Consider the following 27,946-nt stretch of genomic DNA (forward strand, 5'->3'; position numbering starts at 1 on the left):
GGCAGTCCACCAGCCAAGCAGGACCCCTGAGGTGTCTCTGCTTTCGCCTGAGTAAAAATGGATCAAAGCTAAGAAGCAGAAATGACAACCACTGTTCAGTCTAATCTCATTTCACAGGAATGGGTGACTTTAGCTGAAAGCACTAGGAAGGCATGAACTTTATCTTTCTCGCCCTGTTCACTGCATAGGCAATCAGGTTGATGCAATAACCGCCCAGGGCCATAAAGGAAAACGGTAAAGTACAAACTGCAGACTTATGAAGACACAGAGAAACTGGTGGAGAAAAGAGAAGGTGATGGACGGAACGAGGAGATGTGAGTTGATGATTAAAATGGTATGTTGATGCAATCCCCTCCTATCTTAAGGTGATAATCACCATGAGGAGTCAGATGAGAGCTGTGACTGCATGCCAGGCAGAATGGGAACTGTGCAGACTGTGGTAAATTAGCCTTCTGTATGGATTCCAGCATCACAGATAGATAGAAAAGATAGAGAGTCTTTAATGTGTACGGAAGAAAACAGCACAAACGGCTTCTTTCCATGAATAGAATCCTTATCAGTTTCTTTTTCTTAAAGTTGCTTTTTTTTACGTGTATTTTCCCTTCTGGTAGCAGCCTCAATATCAGATGTCTCTCCCTGCATTAACATCACCTCTTCTATTATTATTTGAACATTTTATCTCCTTGCTCTTGTCATCACAAGCTAAGGAACAGAAGTTGAGGGGGCAGAAACCTTCGCCCGTGTGACATATGCTCTCATGGCAGCCAGTGTCACAGAAATCGATGCCACTCCTCTGCCGCATGGAGCCCACCCTGCCATCTGTCTCATTAACCTGGCTTAGCAGCATACAAAACCAGACCGTGTGCTCGTGGGCCCGTGTATGAAAACATAAAGGAGAGATGCTAAAGAAGAAAAACAGCAGGGAAGACTAAAAAGCAAAAGCTTAAGGTAGAGTGAAAGTCTGGAAAATGGGCACTCATCCTGTGGGCACAATTTAAAATGAAGGTGAACTGTTTTGTGGGGTCGTCAACATGAGGTCGTAGTTTGTGTCAGTGATGCACAGTGAGGTTTAATGGAGGAGGAAGAAGCAGGCAAGACATCTCTAAGAGAGGTTAGGTAAATCATTCAGCTTCACCTGTTCGGACCTCAAAGCTCCATCCCTGTTAGTACTGCTTTGAAACCTGTGAAATACCTAGCACTTTTGGGGAGGCTGTGGCTCAGCAGGTAGGTAGGGACATCGTCTCCCAGAAAGTTGCTGGTTCGCTTTTCAGCTCTTGCAGTCTGGATGTTAAAGTATCCTTGGGCAAGATACTGAACTCCAAGATGTATCCACTGAACTGTGTGTTAGACAGAGTGCTTAGGTATGGGAAAAAAGTATGTGTGTGTAATTAGGTAGGCTTGTAATAAAAGTGCTTTGAGTGCTCATTTAAGAGTAGAAAAGTGCTATACAATCAATATATTTATAGAGTACTTTAACTAAATTGAAAACATCGGTTTATTATCGATGCACCAAGGTTAAGTTAATGTTACCGTCAGACTTGATTGAACTTTAGCACTTTACCTTTAACATAGCTAAGATTACCACTGTCTTCAACATAATTTTCTAGGATTGTTTGCCACTGGGGGAAGATGGGTATTTGGGCATTCTGACAGGAAGACTTCAGGAAGTTAGGGAGGAAGCATAAAGTTAAACTAAACCAGGAGGAAGCTGTTATGGCTGAAAAGCTAAAACAGGACTTTCAGTCAGTAGATAGTGGTTTGAATCCAAGAAGAGAGTCCATGTTAATAAATTATTTTTAGCATAAGTTGATTTTTTTCTTTCTTTCAATTTTCTGCTGGACCTTGGGACAGTGGGACAGGCCAGCCTCCACCTTTTGACTTTGCAGTGAAAGACATCTCTATAATGCTTGTATTATTATTATTAGAAACCTATTTTTGAAATAGTAATTTTTCCAGTGGAATTCAATTCAATTCAATTCAATTCAATTTTATTTATATAGCGCCAAATCACAACAAAAGTCGCCTCAAGGTGCTTCATAGATACAGAGAAAAACCCAACAATCATATGACCCCCTATGAGCAAGCACTTTGGCGACAGTGGGAAGGAAAAACTCCCTTTTAACAGGAAGAAACCTCCGGCAGAACCAGGCTCAGGGAGGGGCGGGGCCATCTGCTGCGACCGGTTGGGGTGAGAGAAGGAAACAGGATAAAGACATGCTGTGGAAGAGAGACAGAGGTTAATAACAGATATGATTCAATGCAGAGAGGTCTGTTAACACATAGTGAGTGAGAAAGGTGACTGGAAAGGAAAAACTCAATGCATCATGGGAATCCCCTGGCAGCCTATGTCTATTGCAGCATAACTAAGGGAGGATTCAGGGTCACCTGGTCCAGCCCTAACTATATGCTTTAACAAAAAGGAAAGTTTTAAGCCTAATCTTAAAAGTAGAGATAGTGTCTGTCTCCTGAATCCAAACTGGAAGCTGGTTCCACAGAAGAGGGGCCTGAAAACTGAAGGCTCTGCCTCCCATTCTGCTTTTAAATACTCTAGGAACAACAAGTAGGCCTGCAGAGCGAGAGCGAAGTGCTCTAATAGGGTGATATGGTACTATAAGGTCATTAAGATAAGATGGGGCCTGATTATTTAAGGCCTTGTATGTGAGGAGCAGGATTTTGAATTCAATTCTGGACTTAACAGGAAGCCAATGAAGGGAAGCCAAAACAGGAGAAATATGCTCTCTCTTTCTAGTCCCTGTCAGGACTCTTGCTGCAGCATTTTGGATTAGCTGAAGGCTTTTCAGGGAGTTTTTAGGACTTCCTGATAATAATAAATTACAGTAGTCCAGCCTGGAAGTAATAAATGCATGAACTAGTTTTTCAGCATCACTCTGAGACAGGATATTTCTCATTTTAGAGATGTTGTGCAAATGGAAGGACGCAGTCTTACATATTTGTTTAATATGTGCGTTGAAGGACATGTCCTGGTCAAAAATGACTCCAAGGTTCCTCACAGCGTTACTGGAGGCCAAGGTAATGCCATCCAGAGTAAGAATCTGGTTAGATACCATATTTCTAAGATGGTGGAAGAGGTGAGTGAGTGGAGATGAAACTTGGTTTTATTTGAATAAACTGAGTTCAACTACATATGGATTTAACAAGGCCTTGAATGTTCTGTGGACCTCTCCTTGATTCTGTCAGAACACAGCGTAGCTGAAAGGTGACGTTTTTTCAGATTTACTAAGCAAAGCATTCATCTCCGTGTGTGCCTTTTAACTCAGTGTGACTGCAGTCACATAAAAGACTTATTCTCCTCTTCATCAGAGGTAAAGAGTGGGAAGTGGGACAGATGAGCACAATTTTGATCATTTTCTGTAAGATCTCTATGCTTATCAGTCTAGCCACAGATTTTAATGGCAGTGAGGTGAGAAATCCCATCAGGTGTGAAAATGTGTTAATTGGCAGGTGAGACAAACACAGAAGAGAAGAGCGGTCAGGAAGGATAAAGGGTAAAGATTTACAAATGGAAGGAAGGGTGTTGATGAGTGGAAGCAATGTCACAGTACCCAGGATGGTGAAAGGTGGGGAAAAAATATTTAGTACTATTATGCTGTTCTAGTTACAAACTATGGAACGCCAGGACTGCCATAATGAATTAATTAAATACACCATTAAATAATTAATTAAATGTGGCAATAATTAATTAAAATTGGAATTAATTAATTAAATAAATAGTTATGACACATGTAATTAATTAATTATTGACACATTTAATTAATTATTTATGTATTTCACATTTTAATTAATTATTGACACATGTAATTAATTAATTATTGACACATTTAATTAATTATTTATGTATTTCACATTTTAATTAATTATTGACACATTTCATTAATTATTGACACATTTAATTAATTATTTAATGATATATTTATTTATTTCATTTTGGCAGTCCTGACGCCTGGCTCTCGTCATGAAATAATTTTATCTGTCAGCCTCACCCATCAAACTCAGGGGGCGGGGTTAACGCTGCCCATGCAGCTTCTCTAACATTTGATTGGTTGCCGTGCAAAGTAAGTCAAAACAGGTCGATCCTAGAAAATCGATTGCTTGTGTAGACTTGGGGCAGCCAGTTATCCCAGAATGCAGATCAAATCACAAGCAGCAATGGTGGTGGTGTAGTTTTAAAATACCCCGTTTTTCTGTCACCAGCTACACTTTTAACAGTGTTTTAGCCGCGAATGTCGCGACGTATGTCTGGTCAGGTTGTCAACATAGAACATGTTTGCAAAAGTGCTCAGATGTTTTCAGAGATTTCACTAGCTCTGCTAACAGTTAGCATGCAGAGTGCACCGAGGGGGTTACGTTAACCGGTTTGTTTACATATTCCACTCTCCGTGTTCCACATGTTGCATTCGCAGATTCTCATTTTCACCGAACGATCGTCTCTTTCCGCCTGGTCTTGTGTCTCTGTGCTTCTGTAACATAAAGAACGAGCTGACATTTTTCTCACGAAACCAGCGATCAGCTCAGCAGACCCTCAGTTTACCTGCATGCATCCTCCTCCTCATCTGTCAGCTGTTTAACACCTGCTGCTAATTCAAGAAACACGCCTAGTTACCTGGTGATAGTCACAGTTTAACTGGGCAGCCGGTGCTCAATATAACGCAATGTCAGCGCATTTTTCTGCACAAGATAAGTAAATATAGTGTTTTCCCCGAGCGCAGAGCTGCTGGAGCTCGTTTCCTTACAGAGCACTTTATAGGCGAACAGCTTTATCAGCGGCTGATGTCCAATCACCGGCACACAGCTTTCAAACCTCAGCTGAGTTTTAGCTCTCAGTGGTTAAACGCTGGACTTCATTCACTCAGGTTCTGTCTGTCGGGTCACGTTTACTTCGCTGTTTTATTTACAACTGAGCAAATCGGTTTGGCTGAGGTTAAAGTTACGTTTCATAACTGCATAGTTTCACAGACGTTTAATGGTTCACTGGCACATGTGTTAGACTGAACTATCATCTAAATATCATCTGTTTTTTAATAGTTATTCAACTGTATTCTAAGCACCAGCTGTCTGTTAGAATGTGATTTTTTTTCTCTCTCTGTTGGCAGAGGTATAAAAATGCGCAGGAAAATCTGACATGCATGGCGAACTTCACCGACGATATTTAGGGAGGAATAAACACACATCAAACATAAATGAACCATTTGTCTGTCTCCATAATTGAGAGAATTTTCTCTTCTTATGTCAACACTCTCTCTCTTTTTTTTTTCTTTTTTTTTGCTTTTTCGGTCATGTTATGTTTACCTGTCAAAGGCTTGTTACAAACTATGAAACACATTGTGCAGACTTCTGGATGTTAGAAGAAAACTAATACTGCTCATGAATGAGACTAAAGGCAGGAAGGTGTCCTTTAAAACTAAACATGTTAATAGGACCTCCCTGTTTATATCATAGTTTATGATATAGCACGTGTATTTCAGTAATAGCCTGCTGAGGCCACTATACGTGCTGGCCTCATATCAAATGTGAAGGCAGACTGAGTCTATGTTTGACGTTTTTTATATCTAATCTTCCTTTTCAAACATTTAAACAGCAGCGAGTCTGCAGCTGAGGGAATACAAATTCAAATTGTCGGAACAGGTTTGCTCGTTTCTTGGATTCATTTGGTGATTTATTAAATGTATAACTGTTATTCTAATCTGCTGCTGAGTCTCTTACACTTTTCTTTATGCTGTATATTTTCACGTCTCTGGAATAGTTGGCAGTTAGATAGTCAGCTGGGAAACTTTGTGTTAACTCATGGAGCTGAGGATATCGTGGATATGCTGACCTCGCTGCGTGGTGTACAGAGCGAGGTCAGCATGATTAATATTCACAATAAAAATATTAGCCGAACATCATGAAGTCTGTATGTGTTTCATAGTGTCGAACAACCTTTGTACAGTTAAAGCCAGCAGTTACTACATGACGGAAACACCAACGTTATCTCTTTTATGTGTTTATACACAGGTCACGCTGATTACTGAACAAAAACCCAAAGATCAGATGTTAAACAGATTTATTTGCTCTCTCTCCTCCTTAAACATGTTTTTAATGTTAGTTATAATTCAGAATTGGCGACTGAAACACGTAGGACACATAAGAACATCAGGAAATAAAACATCGATAAATATAACCTCAGTAAAAGAAGTCAGCGGGGGTTACTACAGCTGTGTACCGGGGCCTGCGCTTTGTCGGTGGGATTGCTTGCGAGGCGAGCGGGTCTATCCCACGCTTTGCCGTGAGACTGGGCAGACATCTCCGAAATCATCGAAACACTTTTGCAAAGAGGCTGTATCTTGACAAACCGACCAGACACATGAAGATTAAACCACTACATTCTCGGCTAAAAAAATATTAAAACGGTATTTGGTAACACACAAACAGGGTTTTTCAAAGCTCAGTTCTGTTAGCTTCCACATGCCGGTTGTTGTGTGCTAGAAACAATGGCCACCAGGCCAAAGCAATGGTTTTGACTCGATCAGCGTTAACCCCGCCCCCTGAGTTTGATGGGTGAGGCTGACAGATAAAATTATTTCATGACGAGAGCCAGGCGTCAGGACTGCCAAAATGAAATAAATAAATATATCATTAAATAATTAATTAAATGTGTCAATAATTAATGAAATGTGTCAATAATTAATTAAAATGTGAAATACATAAATAATTAATTAAATGTGTCAATAATTAATTAATTAAATGTGTCAATAATTAATTAAAATGTGAAATACATAAATAATTAATTAAATGTGTCAATAATTAATTAATTACATGTGTCATAACTATTTATTTAATTAATTAATTCCAATTTTAATTAATTATTGACACATTTAATTAATTATTTAATGGTGTATTTAATTAATTCATTATGGCAGTCCTGGCGTTCCATACAAACAGGATATTTCTGAATAAATAAATAGAAAAAACACAGAAAATCCTAAATAGCATAGAAAAGAGATGAATGGTAATAAATAGAACACGAAGGCAAAAAGGTCAATGTGGATGGGATGTAGTGGAGTGAGAAATGTGGACGGTCGTGGAAAACGGCTGTGCAACAGAGAGAGAAAAAGACAAAAATGAAGCTGATCAAAGGGTGGATTTACAGAGAATGAACACACATTTGTGCGCAAACTGTCAGACTGAATCTTTGCAGGATAAGTTTATTTATCCTAAGATTAACTGGCTTACAAGCTCCATTAGGCAAACTTCCAAGATGTCCTTAAAATGAACCAAACTAAAGTGTGCGTTTATACAGAGAATTCTTACTGTTATTCCAGATACAGCAGTGGTCTTTTGATAAATGCTGACAGCATTTATGTGCAACTAATGTATCAATAAAAAGGCATATGGATTATCACAATATGTGTTTTCCTTAAGTAAAACATGATCATTTTGATTACAAATAAGTGATTGACTTGCTGCAGTGTTTTAGGTGCTTTTTGCATTGATATGGTTGCAAGAATTATTCCTAAATATGTCTGTGAAGGTTCTCAGTCATCCAGGTCATCGTAGTCAAAGGAGCTTGCAAAGAAAAGCGTCTGGACTTCTTTAAGTTGCTTGAAGACGTTTCACCTCTCATCCGAGAAGCTTCTTCAGTTCTAAGGTCAAATGGTGGAGAGTCCCAGATATAAGCCTAGTGGGAGTGACCCCCCACAGAGGGACAAAAGGACCCCCTGATGATCCTCTAATCGCCTGAGCCAAGGTGGGAAACTGGGCATGGGTCCCAATCAGCCAGAGTTTCGGGTGTGTTCATTGTGAAACCTGGCCCCACCTTATCATGCGAATTCCTGAGGTCAGATGGCCCAGGATGTGAGTGGGCGTTAAGGCGTTTGGGAAGGGATCTCAAAACTGGATTATAGATGGCAGAGAGTTGGTGTCGTAAACCCCCGCCTCTGTCCAAAGATGGTCGCTCACAGTGGACATAGATGGCTTCTTTCACTCCTCTTTCAAACCATCTGTCCTCTCTGTCCAAAATGTGAACATTGGCATCCTCGAAAGAGTGTCCTTTATCCTTAAGATGCAGATGGACTGCTGAGTCTTGTCCTGTGGAGGTGGCTCTTCTGTGTTGTGCCATGCGCTTGTGAAGTGGCTGTTTGGTCTCTCCAATGTAGAGGTCTGGGCATTCCTCGCTGCACTGTACAGCAAACACCACATTGTTAAGTTTGTGTTTTGGCGTTTTGTCTTTCGGGTGAACCAGTTTCTCTCTGAGCGTGTTGCTGGGTCTGAAATACATGAGTGTATTGAATCACCCAACAAGCTTGAAAGTCAACTTTTGGTATGACCACCATTCTTCAACATAGCCTGAACTGTCTGAGGCAACTTTCTTGTCATTTCTTTAAGTAATCTTCAGGAATAATTCTCCAGGCTTCTTGAAGGACATTCAAAGCTCTTCTTTGGATGTTGCTGCCTTTTTCTTATGTCCTCTGTCAAGATGATCCCACACTGCTTCAATTATGTTGAGTATCTACTGACTCATGGATTGGTTCTGGGGAGGCCAATCCATGACTGATAGTGTTCCATTGTGTGTTTTTCTATCCAGGTATGTTTTGGGGTTCATTGTCCAGCACAAAAATAATTCCATTGTCAATCAGACAATAAAGTATATTCCATAGTGGATTCAACCTAAAGTAGTTTTCTGTGTAATTTCATCAATTTTGATGACATCTCCAACACCACTGAGTGAAACGGAGCGCCAAACCATGACAGAACCTCCACCGTTTTTTTAATGATGGCTGTAGTCACTCATGTTGTTCTTCACTCCTCATCTTCCCTGTTCACTGACAGTTTAAACATAAAATTTCAAATGCATCTCTCAGGTTTTATGTCAGGTTTTGCTGGTTTTTCCCTGTTCCTTAAGGACATGACTTCCAGACTGTTCATGTGCTATATTCCTGCCTCCCCCCCCCCCCCCCCCCCCCCCACACACACACACACACACACACACACTTGTGCAGGACACGCTGCACACCAACCTGAAATATGCCAATTTTTCAGCTAATAAGATAACCTTTATTAGTCCCACATGTGGGAAATTTAATACCTCTTTGCTAAGTTGTCTGTTGTGTGTAGCCGTAACACTGGTCCTTGGGTTCCTTGAGATGACCATTTATGCTTGAATGAGTCATAGGGTGGTGTTAAGTGACTCAACAAACAAACAAACAAACAAACAAAAAACAAGTACAACAACATTCCTCTGAAATATAAAGAAATCAAGTGTGACTCAAAACTTTGCTTAGTAATTAAGATGAGCCATGGCCATTGTTTGAAAAAATTACAGCGCATTTGGAAATTTGCTCATGCATAGCAACAGAAGCTAACAGTAAATTGGCAGTGCTTACCAGGTGGGAGGTTAGTGGGGGATAATTACATTGTCTCCATGTGGAGATGCAAAGATAGTTTGAAGAAATAATTGACCAGTTATTCAGTACTCCCTGAAAGTGGCTGCGATATCACCCAACTACAGTATGCTTGAGAAAGAAGGCAAGTTTGCTCCCATGGAAAGATGAATGTGACCTGGACGCATATGAATTTTAAAATCTTTACAGATTATAAAAGATCTTACCTAAATTACCCTAAATGTCCGCTCATATTGTTGGGTTATCTTAACAGGCAGATTAACAATTCCAAGAAATTGGACTAATAGGAACTGGTTTTCTAAAAGAACCGGTTCTCAAATTCCATCCCTAATTATAGGCCTGTTGTGGACTGTATTAGATTTCATAAACTTATAGGTGTAACAAATTTTGACTTTTTTTATTACTGAAAAGATGGATCTCACCCATGCTCAGTGCTTTTGGAAATAATCTAAAGAAACTATAGAAAAAAATAACCCCTTCTTTATTAGTTCTTCCCACCTTTAGTGTAAGTTATAAAAAGGTTCACCTTAATGTTACTGAGGCGGAAACCTGCCTTGTACCTCTTCTTATGTTTTGGTCTCCACACAGTGGACTGGGTCTTTGTGCTAAAACCTTCAAAAAATGATTGATGATTTTAATTAAATGTTGGGAGCCACACTGGGAGCCGACTGAGTGCTAGACTGCCCTCTGTTGGGCTTGGAGGACTGGCACTGACCCAAATACACTGGATGCCTATTACCTTCAATGGCTCAGCCACACTCAGAAAAATTATGGTTCTTAAATGGTTCTTCAGATGGCTTCATGGTTCTTTAAAGAACCATCATACGTCAAAGAACCTTTTTATTTTGTGGATGGTTCTTCAGCTATTACAAATGGTTCTTTAAAGAACAAAAGGTTCTTCATCCTTAGCAATCTAAGTTTGATGGTGTAAATGGCATAAATATTTATTCACTATAATGAGGCTGTGAATTATACTGTGTGTTTTCTTTGTGTGCATGTGTGTGCGAAGGGGGAGGGCAGGTTACCTGGCAATTACCCTTTAAGAGAAGATGGTAGGAAACTGAATATTCAAATAAAAGTTAGAAATAATTGCTTAAAAATATACTGGTGGCAGGGTGGGGGCCAAAGCCTAAAGACCCTAACCCCCCCCCCCCCCCCCCACACACACACACACACACACACACACACCCCTAACCCCACAAACACATTATGAATATGGTGAGTTAACAAACAGTAGACACAATACACACATTCAAATACTGTACTTTAGTTTTAAATTTTAATAAAGCATTACCATTTTCTACTCCAAGGCATTACTTTTGAGATTATTATATATTTTTGAAAATACAGCATAATGATAATACTAATTATTGTAAACTTTACAAACCACCCAGCAGTATGTAAAGTCAAATTATAAGATACAAGTAAATAACAATTGCAGAACAGAATGTCAGTGTAATAAACACACACTTCGTTTTGACAAATCACAACTTAGGTAAATGATCTGAGTAGTTGTTCATCACTACACGCGACTTCACTGACTTGGAGGAGTACACATCATCAGTGTCCAGCTATATCAACAAGTGCACCGATGACGTCACTGTCTCCAAGATCATCATCTCACGACCCAACCAGAAACCGTGGATTACTGCGGAAGTGCGTGCACTTCTAAGGACCCGAGACTCTGCCTTCAAAGAGGGAGATAAGGTGGCGCTTAGAAGAGCGAGGGCTGAACTTTCTCGGGCCATCAGAGAGGCGAAGCGCGCACACGCCCAGAGAATCCACAACCACTTTAAGGACAGCGGCGACACACGACGCATGTGGCAGGGCTTACAAGCCATCGCTAACTACAGGACGACACCACCTGCCTGTGACAGTGACTGCTCCCTCCCAGATGTGCTTAACAACTTCTATGCTCGGTTCGACAGGCAGAACGACGTGGCGGCGAGGAAGACCACCCCTCCTCCGAACGACCAGGTCCTGTGTCTCACTACAGCTGAGGTGAGGAAAACTCTACGCAGAGTCAATCCACGTAAAGCTGCTGGACCAGACAACATCCCAGGCAGAGTGCTCAGAGAATGTGCTGATCAGCTGGCAAATGTTCTCACCGACATCTTCAACATCTCTCTGAGCAGTGCCGTTGTCCCCACGTGCTTCAAGGCCACCACCATCGTCCCCGTGCCCAAGAAGTCTTCTGTGTCCTGTCTCAATGACTACCGCCCTATCGCACTTACACCCACCATCATGAAGTGCTTCGAACGGCTCGTCATGAGACACATCAAGACCCTGCTGCCCCCCTCACTGGACCCAATGCAATTTGCATACCGCCATAACCGCTCAACGGACGACGCCATCTCCACTGCACTCCATCTTGCCCTGACACACTTGGACAAGAAGGACTCACACGTCCGAATGCTGTACATAGATTTCAGCTCAGCATTTAACACGATCATCCCCCAACAACTGATCGGAAAGCTGAGCCTGTTAGGCCTGAACACCTCCCTCTGCAACTGGATCCTGGACTTTCTGACCGGAAGGCCTCAGTCAGTACGGATCGGGAACTGCACCTCCAGCACCACCACACTGAGCACTGGGGCCCCACAAGGCTGTGTGCTCAGTCCTCTGCTGTTCACACTGCTGACTCATGACTGTGTAGCAACACACAGTTCAAATCACATCATTAAATTCGCTGATGACACGACCGTGGTGGGTCTCATTAGCAAGAACGACGAGTCAGCGTACAGAGAGGAAGTGCAGAGACTAACGGACTGGTGTAAGGACAACAACCTGTCTCTGAATGTTGACAAGACAAAAGAGATGGTTGTTGACTTTAGGAGGACACGAGGCGACCACTCACCGCTGAGCATCAACGGCTCCTCTGTGGAGATCGTTGACAGCACCAAATTCCTGGGTGTACACCTGGAGAAGGACCTCGGCTGGTCCCTCAACACCAGCTCCCTGCACAAGAAAGCCCAACAGCGTCTCTTCTTTCTGAGAAGACTGAGAAAGGCCCGGCTTCCACCACCGATCCTGACCACCTTCTATAGAGGAACTATTGAGAGCATCCTGAGCGGCTGCATCACTGTCTGGTTTGGGAGCTGTGCCATATCAGACCGCAAGACCCTACAGCGGATAGTGGGAACAGCAGAGAAGATCATTGGGGTCTCTCTACCCTCTATTGAGGACATCTACACCACACGCTGCATTCGCAAAGCCACCAGCATTGTGGCTGATCGGACACACCCCTCTCACACACTCTTTACACTCCTGCCATCTGGAAAAAGGTACCGAAGCATTCGGGCACGCACATCCAGACTGTGCAACAGCTTTTTTCCACAAGCCATCCGTCTCCTCAGCAAAAAGGGACTGACTGATAAACACGCACACACACACATACACTAACATTATCACTCAGCTTAACTCAAATACCTCAAAACATTGAGACTGGACTGACTAACCAACACAAAGCGCAAACACACTGACCTACACCACCAAACCATCGCACACACCAACCTGTAAATGCTCTTTTGCACAATATTATTACTAGATATATTATATATTATTATTTTTTTTGCACTAACTTGTCTTGTAGCACCTTGGTTCCTGGAGGAACGTTGTTTCGCCTCACTGTGTATTTTTAAACTGTATATGGTTGAAGTGACAATAAAGTTGAACTTGGACTTGGACTTGGACTCACTGAGCAATTTGTTAATATGTGTTTCGAGCCAAATAAATGACAGGGAGAGAGAGTGACGTCAGAACACGTCATACTATAACCTCCCGGGAGCGGACGGAGGGGGTTAGTCGTTGGGATGCGCATGCGCAGACAGAGTGTGCGAGCGGCGGGCCTTGACCTTTCGGGAAAAAAAACTCACGGACGGTGACAGCGAGGCGGATAACAGTCTTCAGTACCTGCTGGACTTTGAAGCTGTGGATTCTGGGACTGTTAGAAAAGGTAAAACATTTCCATTAAAACCTTATTACTGTTTTGTTTTTGTTACTCGTCATTGTAGCTTGCTGTTAATGTTGTGCTAACAGTAGCGATTAGCTAGATACGTTAGCCGTTGAGGTCAGCGCAATTTAGTATCCGGTATACAGAAACAGTTTTCCTAACAAAACCACTGTTATAATTAAGTGAAGCTGCTCCCAGCTAATTTGAACCTTTGGCTTCTAAAATATGTGGTTCAATTGCGTGCTGCGTACATAACCTAATGTCAGCTAGACCGAAATTAAAATGTAATATATTGTTAAAGTCACTAAAATGGCGCCTGAAGCCTGTTGTGACGTGAGCTCTGTGTCTGCTCTAGAAACTCTGAAAGTCTGTAGATCTGAGCCGTACATTAAATACTCACATGAACCTGTACTTTGAATTCTGTATGAGCTGTATAAAATACAGCTATGCATAAGTGTTTTGAATGAATAATTAGATTAGATAACTCTTTATTGTCTAATAGAATTATATAGAAATGAATAGAAAGTGGTTCTTTAGACTGATGCCATAGAAGAACCTTTTTTGGTGCCACAAAGAACCTTTCAAACAATGGTTTCAAACATGAGAAGGTGTGTCTTTGACTGTTCCTGCATAACTTAGTTTCGGACTAGTTGACAAGTTATGCTCCGGTCATTTGATGTTTCCAAGATAGATGTTCTTTTGTAATATAGTTAAATTTTTTTGTATATTTCATTTATCCACCATCATACATCATACATACAAGCTAAGAAGAGGTCGTTATACTAACAAGAGGTATCAACGCTGGGCCAAAGTTCAGCACATGGTTAAAGTTTGTAATCCAGCCAGGGTGTAAATATCACTCAGCAGCCAGAGCTGAAGCAGGTAGCATCAACACATAAATCTACTCTACCCGGCTTAAATCACAAGAGCACCTCTGACCAAAAAGCTGTAGATTTTTCTTGTTTGCACAAATTAATCCAGATTCACATTAACTGTGTTCACAGCTCCAACAAAATGAGGAAGAGGAGGGGCAGAAACACAATTAGATTGAATTACAATTGGATGGAAGGCGAGGACAAGGAGAAGGAAGCTTAGGATGAGGAGGAAGAGAAGCAGCAGGAGCATCTTTAGGGATCCCTATGATGTCATTGAGGTTTGTTTCATTAATATGGTCCTCTCACAAAGACCGATGACATGTTTTAGTTCACGTACTTCCTGTATTAAATAGTGATATGCAAAATGTTGTGAAAAACCATGGAGCAGGTACGTATAGTGCATCTGCAGGTAAATGAAAATCAAATCTCTAAGACAGACTGAAATCTGTATATTTATCACCCTTATGATAAAACCCATGTCAGCCATTGGTTTATGGACTTTGTATTTTGAAGCCTCAACATTTGCTTTATTGCTGTTGCTATGTTGGGACCATATTAGGATGAGGGATCAGAATCTGGAGTCATGCACACTATTATTTCATTTAGTGTGTATCCATAAGATTCGTACAGCAGATCCAAGTTGTGCCTTGAAAACAGGAAAGTCGTCTGCATAGAGGAGAACTGTAATAGCAGGCTTGTACAAAGTGAGGCTTTGTGCACTCGTTTTACTTCTGTCACCCTGTTTTGATGCAGATTTCACTTGAAATCAGGCAAGAACTGGACTTATTTTTTTACAATGTGTTCTTGTGAATTGATTGTGTATTGCATATGTTTGATTGATTTGACTTTCTGCAAGACAACAGTCGTCCACTGGCCAAAACAATTTTCCAAATACCTCCACGTGATCAAGCCTGGATTTAGAAAAGAATAGCAAAAAAAATCTGCACCTCCTGCTTCAGATGCAATTTGTGTTTGTGTGTTCAGAGGCAGCGGCGAGAGGGGAGACCTCGGGTCATCCAGCTGGAGAGCCTGACCAGGAGGAGTCGAACATTAACTCAGCTCTTCCAGGGCACCCTGCAGACTCTGCTGCTGGCATCGGCGAGGGATGACGTGAACGCCAAACTGGAGTCCATCACAGGTCAACTGCAGGTATGCGAGTCAGACCTTCTGAGGAGGGTTTCACTTTTCTCTCTTCTTTATAATTGACTCTTTTCTCTCTCTTTCAGCTCCTTGTCTCAGAGTGGGAGGGATTTGAAGCACAAAGGGAGGAACTTGTCGTTTGGTTGGCTGATATGGATGTCCGCCTGAGTGAGGTTGACCAGCTGACAGGAAACACCAGTGAAAAACTGAAACAACTGCAGGTGTGGGCTTGTTTTGATATGACATATATTTGATATGAAACATACGTCAGAGACATTATCCTAAACTGGACTAACAAAGGGCCATGAGTACAACATGAAAAGTACATTACAGAGCGTAAGGCTGAAGTTCATTGATCATTTTAATCATAAACTTGTTGTTGAAATGTTTTTACTGAACATGCAAACATCTGCTGATGAAAATGTGTTGATTTATTGGTCTGTTATGAAGCTATTTCTAACGTGTTTTATCACTTTCTGATGTTTTATTAATTAAACAATACATGTATTATTTGTTGTGTTATCTGTAGATATAGTGTGTGTGTGTGTGTGTGTATATATATATATATATATATATATATATATATATATATAAAATTTATTTATTTATAGTATAGCCAATATATTTAATTATTACTGTTTAAAACACTAATATGTGACATGTATTAGTAGTGATGTTGTGCTGAGGGTTAAAATGCCTTTTTGTCTTTTGGTAACTACAAAATGACAATAAACCATTAATATATGTCTATGCTGTGCTCGTATTTATTTTACCCTGCTCAAATTCAATTTATGATGCATTTTATTTTGAAAGATTTAAAATGGTTTTTTAAAGAACCACTCAAAAAAGGTTCTTTAAAATGGTTCTTTGAAAAACCATTAAAGGTGCCCCAAAGAACCATTTCTTGATGGTTCTTTGGGGCACCTTTAATGGTTCTTCAATGAACCACTGAAAGAAATGGTTCTTCAAAGAACCATTGTTTGAAAGGTTCTTTGTGGCACCAAAAAAGGTTCTTCTATGGCATCAGTCTAAAGAACCACTTTTGGTTCCAGTTGGCACCTTTATTTTTCTGAGTGCAGACAAGGTCTCATTTACATGGTCAGTACAAGTAATTAAGTCCACATTCTAAAGTGTAATTAGTTCCTGCAGTAGCAGTATTATTGTACGATGCTCTAATACTCTATATCTCTACTACATTCAGTAGAGATTCATTCTACATTCAAATCAAAGAATATGCACAATAACTGAATATAATTAAAAAATGGCAACGCACGTTTACACCAGACTGCCACTATCTCAGGGAGTTACTGCTGTGATTTTCTTTGGTGCTTGTTACACATACCAAGGCCTCTGTCAGCACAGGTTAGGGCAGACTAGCTGGTGTAAGTAATGTGCTCTGACCCAGTTCAACATCCCGAGTAATTTACCCTGAGTTAGGGCAGATTTAAAGGTCTCTGTGGATAATCCAACTCAAGAGAAATTAAATTATCCACAAAATAATATGTCCTGCTGTGTGGGTATTAGTGAGTTACTTAGCACTAAATAACACGTACAATTTTCTGCTAAGTCCTATCCTGAGCCAGCCCTATTTCTTTATGAGACAGACTTTCTTGTCATTTTTAAGTGGTCTTTCTGAAAAATTTCGAAAATTTTATTTGGACATTGGCTGCTTTTCCCACTCATCTTCAGTCCAGTCCAGTTTCTTAAGCCATCATTCAAGCATAAAAAAGCTCCTAACTCAGTGGATGAATCAGTGTTGTGTCTGCACAGAACAGACTTAGGCCCATTATTACAAGCAGCAGTGGCAGTCCTAGCCTGTTTGGCACCCTGGGCGAACACTCCCTCCCTCTAATTTTGCACTCCAGTTGAACACCCATCCCCCAACCCGAGGATCACCACAACATAACCTAATACACCTACACCTTAATTCACAGATTCACTTTGTCTAAGGTGTATTTCTGGGATTTTGCACAACCCAGGATTCAAATCATGAATACATAATGGGCTTGGATTTACAACATTAGGATTGAAATGTGCTCTTTTTGGAAGCAGCCGGGCACCCTCCCCTTTCGACAGGTCGTGTGTGAAACTTTAAATCATCAAACTGTAAATTTTAAATTTTAAATTGTTATTGATCCGTTTACCCCTAGTCCTAAAGTGTATATTTATTTTCTTACTCTTCTTATATTTATTGTTTGTTTACTTGCACTGCTGTAACTGGAGCCTCGTAGTCTCGTCTCTCTGTATACTGTACTGTATGTAGCGGAGATGACAATAAAGTTTATTTTGACTTCAGCACAGCAGCGAGCAGGCGCACTGAGGGCTCTCGCGCTCACTTTTCGCGCATAGAATTTAGAAAAAACAACGGTGCAAATTATAAGTCTGTATCATAATGTCTGGTGTTTTCGTGTTTGTTGGTTTGTTTTTATTTTGTTTTATTTTGCGAGTTGGTTATTAGATGCAGCTCCAGCCAGCCAGAGAATCCCCCGCCGCCCCGCCCTCTCCTCCCTGTGCCGCAAGCAGCAGGCGCACCTCGCAAACGGAGGGCGCCCTTACTCCCAGCAAATGGGCGATAGAAAACCAATCGGTGCCTATGCCATTCCCAGTATGCGCTGGCTGATGTTGGGGCAGCATGAATAAGAGCAATTTTTTTTTTTTTTGCCGCCCCGGACAACCGCCTGTGTCACCCGTATCAAAAACCGCAAGCAGCCTTTCACAGAAACACATAATTTGTTCTGATTTCTTATTTTGAATTTATAAAAATGCAAACAGTACCACAGTTTAAAATAAAGAAATAGTACTTTTGCACCAACAAGGTGATTCACAAAGAGTTACCATATTAGCTGAAAACAGCATGGAGTGCAGCATGTCCTTAAAATATTGAAAAAGTGAGGAAACTGTACAAATGGAAGACAAAAGAAGAACCCAACAAACATGCCCTATGCACACACAGCCCTACAATCCAATCCCCATTTATGAATGAAATGAAACAGCATTTATAAAAAATAAATGCTGTTTCATCCAAATGTGAGAAAACAAACACTTTCATAAAAGAAGACATACAAACTTGTACATTTGTACATTTTCTTCTCTCTTTTATTATATTCCTACCAAATAAATCAACTTTATCACTTAGTTGTGAATATAAATACTTTCTGAATCCATTAAATTACTTACGCGTATTGTTTTGTCTGCTGTGGTTGCTAACAGCTCACAATTAGAAAAAAAAATCACTGTGTATTGTGGCTGCGAGACAAACTGTACACAGCAGTACCACATTATAACAGCCCACAGTCTTTCTTCTGGCAATGAACTGCTGCACAGAAAACCTCATCATCTGCGATTGTTTGGTGCTCCAGTTGTGGAGTATTCTTGTCTTTGCACTGAGTGCAGGCTGTGGTTTTTGTCTGTGCATGTAATCTGCTCAGGTTATTTGTGTGCTTTGTATTGTGGATGCTGGTTGGTTTCTGTATGTGCTGTTTATTTTCTTTCTTTCTTTTTTCTTTCTTTCTTTCTTTCTCGTGGTGTGCTGGGGATTTAAGCTGTTCGGGTTTTTTTCTGCACTCAGGGTCAGGTGTTACACATTTCAGGCTCAATGCCTCCTATCTCACTTGAGGCTCAACAGCTAACCTCACACGCACACACATGCACAAGCATTCATGCATGTGCAAACATACATGAATACAGTACAAAAATAATAGCACACACCCCCTCTTAAAAAATTACTCTCCGTCGTGCTCATGTGTCTTTTTCTCACCTATTACTTCAGGGTTTTTTTGTTTTGTTTTTGAAGAACAGCATCTGTTGCCTGCCATCACTGCTCTGTCTCAACTCCAACTTTTACCTCGCTTCGTTTTTATTGCTTTCTGTGTTGTTTGTCTCTCTTCCTCTGATGCTCTCTTTCTCTCTCTCTAATGACCTGTCTGCCTCTTCCTATCACATCTCTGTGTGGTCCGAGCTGATGGTTTCCTCAGTTTTTTTGTACTCTTCACACACATACAAACACACACTTGCATCCGCTTGTCAAGAACAGAGGGCGGAGGGGGTTACCTCTATGCAGCTTACCAATCTGCACACTATCGACAGTGGTGCAACACACAAACACACACACACGCGCACAACAGATGATTCATCATGAGAACTACCAAACACCAGAAGTAGGAGATTCTTATGCACTTTCGCAGCATCTAAAGACAGAGCAAATCTAATACACAATCTCAACTTTGATAACTTCCATCTTTCTAACGCATCATTTTCCCCCACTCTGCTTTTTCAGAGCACGGGAGATGCAAACCCACTTGCATGATTATCTCTTGAATTTCTTAACTACCCACCCCCTTCCATATCTGCCAAGCTTTACTTCCATACTTAGAAATGAATAAATAATTAGAACTCTTACCGTGAGGGTAGGGATGGCTGTGACGAGCGAGTAGATGAGCACCGGAGGGATCTTGCTGGTATCATCCGGACCAGGGTAGGGCTTAGAGAAGGTCTTGTCGTAACAGAAGAAGCCCTGGATGTGCACGGGGAAGGTGTCCGTGTACTCAAAGTAGTAAGCCAGCAGCACCGTCCCAGCCATGATCACCAGCTGGAAATAGAACATTATCCCTCCGTTAGGAAGCGAGAGGACGAGAGGTGAAGCAGAGGAGGTAGAGGTGGAGGAGCCGGAGTGGGAGCGGGAGAGAAAGAGGGGAGAGACGAGTCCCTGTACCCCTCAGCAGCGGGGAGATGCATAGGAAATGCCGGATCCAGAGAGAGGCAGAGTGAGAGGTTCAGTGTTTGGAACCAGGAGACATGGCGAGAGAGAGAGAGAAAGATGAGAAGACAAGAAATAAAAGAGCCAAATCTGCAGGAGACTTCTCTCATCAAGAGATGGAAACAAAGATTCAAAGAAGGGGGAAAAAAACAAAACAGGATAAAAGAGGATTCCCAACACCGCAAGCAGAAAAAAGACAAAGAATTGCATAGAGAGTGAGCAAGAGAAGGAGAGAGTGAGAAAGCAATGGAGAGAGAAAGAGTGATAGAGAGAGAGAGGGAGAGAGGAAGTGAAATGTGAGGGAGAGGAAGGGGGAGGCAGCCTTCATGCTGCTGGCACTCATGAAATCTACTACAGTTGAGCTGTGGGTGTATTTGTAGATGCTGCGTGCACATGTGTGTGTCAGTGTGGAATACGTGAGTGTGTGTGGCCTCATCACGTGCACAGAGACTGAAGTTTCTGCAGACACTCTGACTATCAGCTGCTATCCCCGCTAAAAAGTTTAGTTGATATCATGCAAAATTTAATCAATTTCATTTCATTTTCTGATGTAACTTGATGGCTTTTTAAGTTTTCAAAAAACTCTTTTTCCCTCTGCGTGTCCATTTTAGAATTCATTTGTGCACTGCTTTCTACTTTGTTTTCTCTGATCACTTTGATTTCAAAGTGATCAGAGAATGCTTCCATGTGCCATTTCAAGCTGACACATGCAAGCAGTGCGCCAACTTGAAATGAAATTCCAACCTAGTGAGCAGCGTCACGAACCCTGATTGGTACTCACAGCTTGTTTTTGCAGTTTTCAGAAGGAAACAAGGAGGAGATTTCTCTAACACAAGTCCCAAATGAGAGTGCACTCCTCAGATCTGCAGATTCACAAATGCAGCAGATCAAAGGCAGCAAAATTGATTACGATTTGTAGTAATTAAAGCCTCACCAATTTACCAATATTGTGGACCAGTATTGTTGACTGATATTAGCTGCTGGCCAATCCATCTGTATCAGCATTTATAACAGCTAATAACTGACAATGTACAAAATAAAGATCGTAGAAACACCCTTGACACGTGTTATGGATTTTGATGTTACGTTATTTGACCACCAGAGGGCAATCTGCATTTTCCTTGTTGGCATCATCAAAAACACAACAACAAGCTGGCTTAAATGTGAAGTCAATAAATAACGGCAAGTTATTGTTAATGTCTGGCTCTCTTCCACAGTGTCTTTGTCCTGTCTTCCTCCACTCAACTCCGTTGCGGCAGGTGGCTTCGCCCTCTCTTAGCCTGGTTCTGCCAAAGCTTTCTTCTTGTTAAAAGGGAGTTTTTCCTTCCCACTGTTGCCAAAGTGCTTGCTCATCAGGGGTTATCTAACTGTTGGAGTTTTCTCTGTTTGCTGTTTATTGCTGTCGGGTCCTTACCTTACAATGTAAAGTGCCTTGAGGCAACTGTTGTTATGATTTGGTGCTATAGAAATAAAACTGAATTGAACCAAATTGTTTATTTCACCTTTGCTGAAGAAAATTCCTATTACCTGGAAAATCATCAACTGAGATTCTAACACGGATCACAGACAATGGGAAATGGTGGGAAAGCTTATTAACTCCATTTGATGGCAGCTGGGACTGTATGTTTTCAACTTGGCTAAGACAGGAGGACCATGGGCTGTATTCACCCTTGTTGTGTTGGCTATTAAACCTTGATTATACTCTAATTTAGTCAGACATGGACAGCTAGAAATACTGCAGATGAGTAGGTGTTCCATCTATAGGCACATGTGTAGTTGGTGTATTTTTGTGTGGTCACAAAAAGCTTGGCAAGTCTGATGACAACATTTCATTCGAACCCATGATGTCTGTACTGAGAGGTGTGCAGTCTGCTTTACTGAAACGAAAGCTATGCACACTTGATGTTTCGGTCTTCTGTCACATCATCAATAAGCACAGGTTACTCAGTGCCACTGGAAGTCATGCTTGCCCATACATCACAATGTTTCACACAGGTTTTACAGATGATGTTGTGAGCGTTGAATCATGACCCATTCCAAACCTTCTCCATATATTTTTTTCCCTATAATTCTGTTGCATTCATAGTCATTGATCCAATGAATGCTGTTTCAGAACTTTTCTTGCTTTTTACATTTTCTTTCTTTCTTTCTTTCTTTCTTTCTTTCTTTCTTTCTTTCTTTCTTTCTTTCTTTCTTTCTTTCTTTCTTTCTTTCTTTCTTTGATGGACTTGTAATGATACATCTACCTCCTGAAAATGGTTCTTGTGAAGGGCATCAAAAGCATCAGGCAATCATCTACCACTGGTCTCTTCCACAGATATCCAGGCCTTTTTATGCCTGTAGAGCTGACCAGCTCACTATATTTTCAGAATGAACTAGAACCGAATGAACTCTCATGTTTCCACTTTCTCTGTGATGGATTTGTTTTATTTTTGAAGTATGGGCAGAATTGCCCATTTCACACACATTGAGAGTTCCACTGAAACTGTTTCCGAAATCCAAATGCTACACTTGGAAATCAACTGCAGACCTTTTACCTCCAAGTACGGGAAACAGCTTTTGCTAGAATTGTCCGATTACATTTGAGCCTCTGAAAAAAGACCGTCCCTTAAAATGGATGTAATTCCTAGAAGAAAAGTCAACACTTAAGGCCTATATCTATCTTAGAACTGTAACCTGGGTAAGTATATAAAATAAGTTGTATTAGTGCCTGAAAATATATGAATGTTATGGTAAGATGAAGCACAGATCCTTATTCACCATTCATCATTGGCAAATTTTACCTCACATACATGTACACATGTTTACACATGTCAATGTATATCAACATCTACACATATACGTCTGGCATGCACTTTACATATGTCCTGAATTTATATATAGAAGGGTGCATGTATTTATATTATATGCAAATATACATAGGGGCACAAATATAAAGGATTTTTATTTGTATAAACACCCTTCATTTGTGCCTCCCTCGTTTTGTTTTTTGACTAGCTGCAGTTGTCATAACTGAAACACCAGAATTATAAAATACAAAAAAGTGTTTGTACAGATTTGTGTTGAACTTACGCTTCACTTTGTGGTTTATAAATTATTGTAGTAGCGGTTTATGTTTGTATTTTATGTGTTTGTGTATCTTGCACACACGCTTGATGGGAGCTGTTTGTTGGGTTTGCTTTGGGTGAGAGGAGGTGTTCTAAATGTGTGACTCATAAAGCCTTCCCTTGTTTTCCTGTTTGATGGTGTAGCGCTCCTCCCCTGCATTTTCCCAACGTATTGTGACTGACTGTGACTCACACTTCTAGGAAGAAACACTTTTAAGTCACAACGCCACGTTAAAATCATGATCATACTTATGCATAGTTGAGCACAGAGCACAGCATACCATGTCTCCTTTATTTCCACTTCTATGCGCTGGAAAAATATTAGAGAATGTGCGTCTGCTGAAGATTTTGCCTCAAGCTCCCATATGTCGGAGTTCATAGTTGTTGACCGGCAAATCTGCATCTCCAGCCAATAGATGAAGAGCTTATTTTTAGAGTCATCTTTAAATATGAGCTCTTTCTAAATCAAACCAGGAACCAAAAAAACACTACAAATGAGTATTACAGCCACATGAATTGAGAACAGAGAATATTTTATTTACTTTACAGAATAAATAGAACATTATTATATTAATATTCATTAAAATGGAACATCAATAATTTAGTAGCGCATTGGGCTCACAGTTAATAACACCTAACAGATTATTGTTCGTAAAATGATCAATATAACGTTGACCATGACTTTCAGCTTTATTGTCCATAAACCTATACTTTATTCTTAGCATTCCAACTTCAACATTTTAACTCAGGGTTCTCAAGTTTTCAAACTTAATTTATAGCACTTTTTAACTTTAAAGATACAGTGTGTAGAATTTCACCACTAGATGTTAATAGATTGTAGATTGCAGTCAACTAAATTCTGTTTTTTACACATTCTAATTCAAGTGCATTATGTTATCTATGGCAGCTGTTATAGGACAAATATTTTTTACTCAGCAATAGAGATCAGAAACATTGAATTAAATTAAGAATGTACCACATAATGTAACTCCTGTTGTTTCTGTTGTTAGCCACTGTTAGCTGCTGCCAGCTAGCATTAGCTGCTATTAGCCGATGTCAGTCAAGTTTTCTTTTAAGTGGATCTAACATTGCTGGACTCAGGCACGTAGCGAATAAACTCTCATCAATTTAAAAATATAATCAAACTGTTTATCAGATTGAAAGTGTAATTTTTAGGACACTCGAGCCAAACATTAGCTGGCATAATGTTAGCTTATAACCAGCTATTGTTGTGGTTTAGTTTGTGGTTTTGTTGTCAGGTGCCTAGAAGAGAGGACCATCAAATTTGTCCAATTTGCTGAGAATAGGTAATTGCAACAATTTCAGGAATAAATAAGCATGTTTATGCAGTTTTTTTGTGTTTAAGAGCATTGATTCCAGTTTAGGAGATTATGTTTAGCGTGAGGAGGAAGAGGATGATTTTTAATCCAGATGGCTGTTAAGTTGTGTCTTTCCTTCATATTTTAACTTCTTTGGTGAGAAGGGGATCCCTTCTCATATGTATGATCACAAGTATGAGCAATCTTGAGTCTGAAGGTGCAGATATGAATAAAAATTTGTCTCCACAGCACACGTACGCTGCTGCATTCTCTTATGTATGTGGCCGGTCTATAGCCATAAATGTAAAATGTGATTAGATGGAATGGTGCTTTCCATCTTGGCCACTGTATTCAAGATGGTGGGGCCACATGGCAGCTTCAAAAAAACAGTGTCCGCTCCTAAGTATTTGTATGCAAGATGCAATTGCACACTAATCATGTATTTTTATGAGTTCAATATTCTTTTTTAAAGTTAAAAAAACAAAAATAAAAAAACCCCACTGACTGTTCCTTTAATTTAACTTGTGGTTTTTTTATTCTCAGAATGCAAAATAACTAATAAGTGAATAGATGTGTGGCGATACCACTCCTTCAGAAAAGACAACATGGAATCAAGTACACCATAAAACTTGTTTTTGAAGCTATTAAAGGGGGGGAAATAGTCTTGAGTCACTTTCATCGTACTTAACATAAGAACGTTTTTTATATTTGCCAGTGCAGATTAAGCCGCTACTCTCATGATGGTTTGCTGTTAACTGCGATGTGACTTGTGGCAGTTTATTCACACCCTGGCAACTCTCTGTCCTACCCTCCTCTTGGCACTCCTTCACATTCTTCTCTCCACTCTGCTGTGTACCTGTCTTTCCTTTTTTCTTTATTGACCTCGTCCAAAAGAGAGCAGCTATTAACAGAAAAAAGGGACAGGCAGAGTTAGAAACCTGCCCTGCTCTGACCTATTTTTGTCTGGAGATGGAAGGGCAGATCAGCAGCACAAAAGATCCGTGGCTTGTCAAGATGAAAGGTCACATTAAGACAGTTCAAGTCTGGAGCTGTCAAAAAGCAATGTGTGGCTGCCTGTTACAGTCGCAAAAAGAGGGTGAAGACTGACGAGTGTCTTCTTCTATTCCCAAGCTTCTAAAGATGTCATCATCTCCCTCTGAGCCTCAGCATTTTCGAAATATGCTTTTTGGCTGTCATATTATGAAGGCGTTAGGAGACTACATCTCATTAAGACATAAAACTCACTTCATTATTTTAGGTATCAGGATATTTTGAACGAGCTTCATTTCCTGATTTAAAAAAAACATGCAGGAAATAAGTTTTGAATCATTGATTTCTGTGAGTATGAAAAGTGCTTGTCAGTGATAAGAAGAGGGCTTATCTGCCCTGCATGTCTGATCTGTTAAGAATAAAAAGGCAATGAACAATAATTTAATTCATATATCTAAAACCTCGGGTACCCTTACTTTTGTATCATCACATTAAAACAAGAATAATTCCACATTTACTCCGCTACAATTGCAGCAACATACACTTTAAATACAGTTGTGTGTGTTAAATTTACATAAAAATATTTCTGAAGCAAGTTTACATAATGTATGTCTTTATTCACTGCTCCAAATTAGAGCTGCCTATTTTTCATCTTTAAGTACGGAAATAACTCAAGCTCAACAGAGTTCTTTGTCATGAGGTAGATGTCTTTTTCAGATGATATCTTCCAGTAAAAACTGAGTTTCTGATGTTCAGCTGGCTTCTGGTATAAAGGAGAATATCACTGATGTCAGGTTGCAAAGCTGAAAGTTCACAATTCTAGCAACAGAAAATGTTCTTCTTAAGGTTGAAAGAATGTCACCAAATATAACAGGAGCTGATGAAGGAGTCGCTGTCTAAACCAAAACCAAATGCAAAATGCCTGCAAAACCAAAAGTGTCAGTGTAATGGTGCCACTGGTGGAAAAGTTTTGGGAAGAACAAAGTCACTACTTTGGGAAAGACTAATATCAAATGCAAAATTTAATGCAAATCTAAATTGTAGATACTGAGATACTTTAGTGGCATAAAAAGTCAAAACTTCACAACTGTCAGATTAATTCAATGACCAACATGAATGTCTTAATTCACATCAGTCACTAGTGGTCCAAAGTTTGCTTTAAAAGCATCCATCAATCCTTCCATCCATTCATTTTTTTTCCATTCAGGGGTGGGTCACAGGGGTTTAGCCTAAACTGGGACACCCAGACCTCCCTCTCCCCGGCCACCCTCACCAGCTTAACCAGAGGAACACCAGCACATCCTGTGTCTACCCTAGGGCCTCCTCCTGGTAGGACATGCCTGGAACACCTCACCCTTGAGACAAGCATCAACTGACTCCTTTGCAAAGGCAGTTTGCTTAAAAACATCTGGAATGGTTTTCCCAAAGACCCAACCTCAAGGTTGTGGACTATACTTAACAGCTGGTTCCGTGCTTTTAAGGTGAACTCTAACAATTCTGCCAAATATATACAGTACATATATATTTATATTTGATGGTTATGTGTAAAATTCAATAAAGAAGGACTGTGTTCACTTATCTCCCTGTTTTCCCAGGTTTTTGGCTGCTAGTCTATCCTTTATCCTTCCCTGTAAAACAGAATTGCTTTAGTCCAATCACCTTTCTGTCCACTTTGTCCAAGCCAATCAACCTGCTGCATATTGCGTATTTTAAATTGCACTGATCCTCTTTCATCCAGCATGCAAACCACCTCCTCATCTCTGCATCACCCAAGTACTCAGCCTGTATCCTATCTTCACCACCACTGCCATCTAGACTGCAGGGGGTCCTGATCTAATTCCTATCACTGCTGGGATTCTGTCTGCTGTGATGGCCCATCAGAGTCTGATTGCCAAATAGCATAACTGAATTCTGTATTGCAAAAATTCCTATTTATTTTATTGTAATGAGCTCTCCTTATTGATATATATTACTATTTATATATTCAGATTATTAAAAACCTCACAAACAAATGTGTAAAGCTTTATATATCTTTTTCCATTAGTTATAGTTGGCAGTCCAGAGCAAAATAGCAGATTGGGTAACACACTGGCTGCATGACTGATAAGGAAAAGACAACTTTAAGTATTACAGTCTCTCCCTTGGCAAGACTTAAAAGCCTTAAGACCTCACAGCACACAAATCAAGGCAGGAAAATATTTCTCATCTTGCACATCATCATTCACTAAAAGGGCACAGTATTCAGTATGTGCTCCCTCTGTGAGCATTGTCACATTCCCGATGGCACCACAGGATGAGCTCTTGCCCTTTTCTCAGATGAATATCCTGTTCTACCTGATATCAGTGTGTCTGACAATGGAAACGTCGCAGTGTGTTTCTCTTTAAACTGCTCCATGCTCCCTGCTGCTT

At 40.4% G+C, this 27,946-nt stretch overlaps 1 protein-coding gene across 4 annotated transcripts in view; it reads right to left on the reverse strand.

Annotated features, from left to right (window-relative positions):
* The window catches only part of plppr2a (phospholipid phosphatase related 2a), a 203,943-nt gene that overhangs the window by 30,292 nt on the left and 145,705 nt on the right, over positions 1-27,946 (reverse strand). For all 4 annotated transcript variants that reach the window (XM_085403148.1, XM_085403147.1, XM_085403150.1 and 1 more), the window contains exon 3: positions 19,765-19,953. In XM_085403148.1, coding sequence (XP_085259274.1) covers positions 19,765-19,953 — 189 coding nt within the window. The remainder of the gene's footprint in view (positions 1-19,764; positions 19,954-27,946) is intronic.

The sequence above is a fragment of the Rhamphochromis longiceps genome, linkage group LG4, assembly GCF_057381845.1.
Source record: "Rhamphochromis longiceps isolate RC_006_pf linkage group LG4, R_longiceps_female_GT1.1, whole genome shotgun sequence".
NCBI lineage: Eukaryota > Metazoa > Chordata > Actinopteri > Cichliformes > Cichlidae > Rhamphochromis > Rhamphochromis longiceps.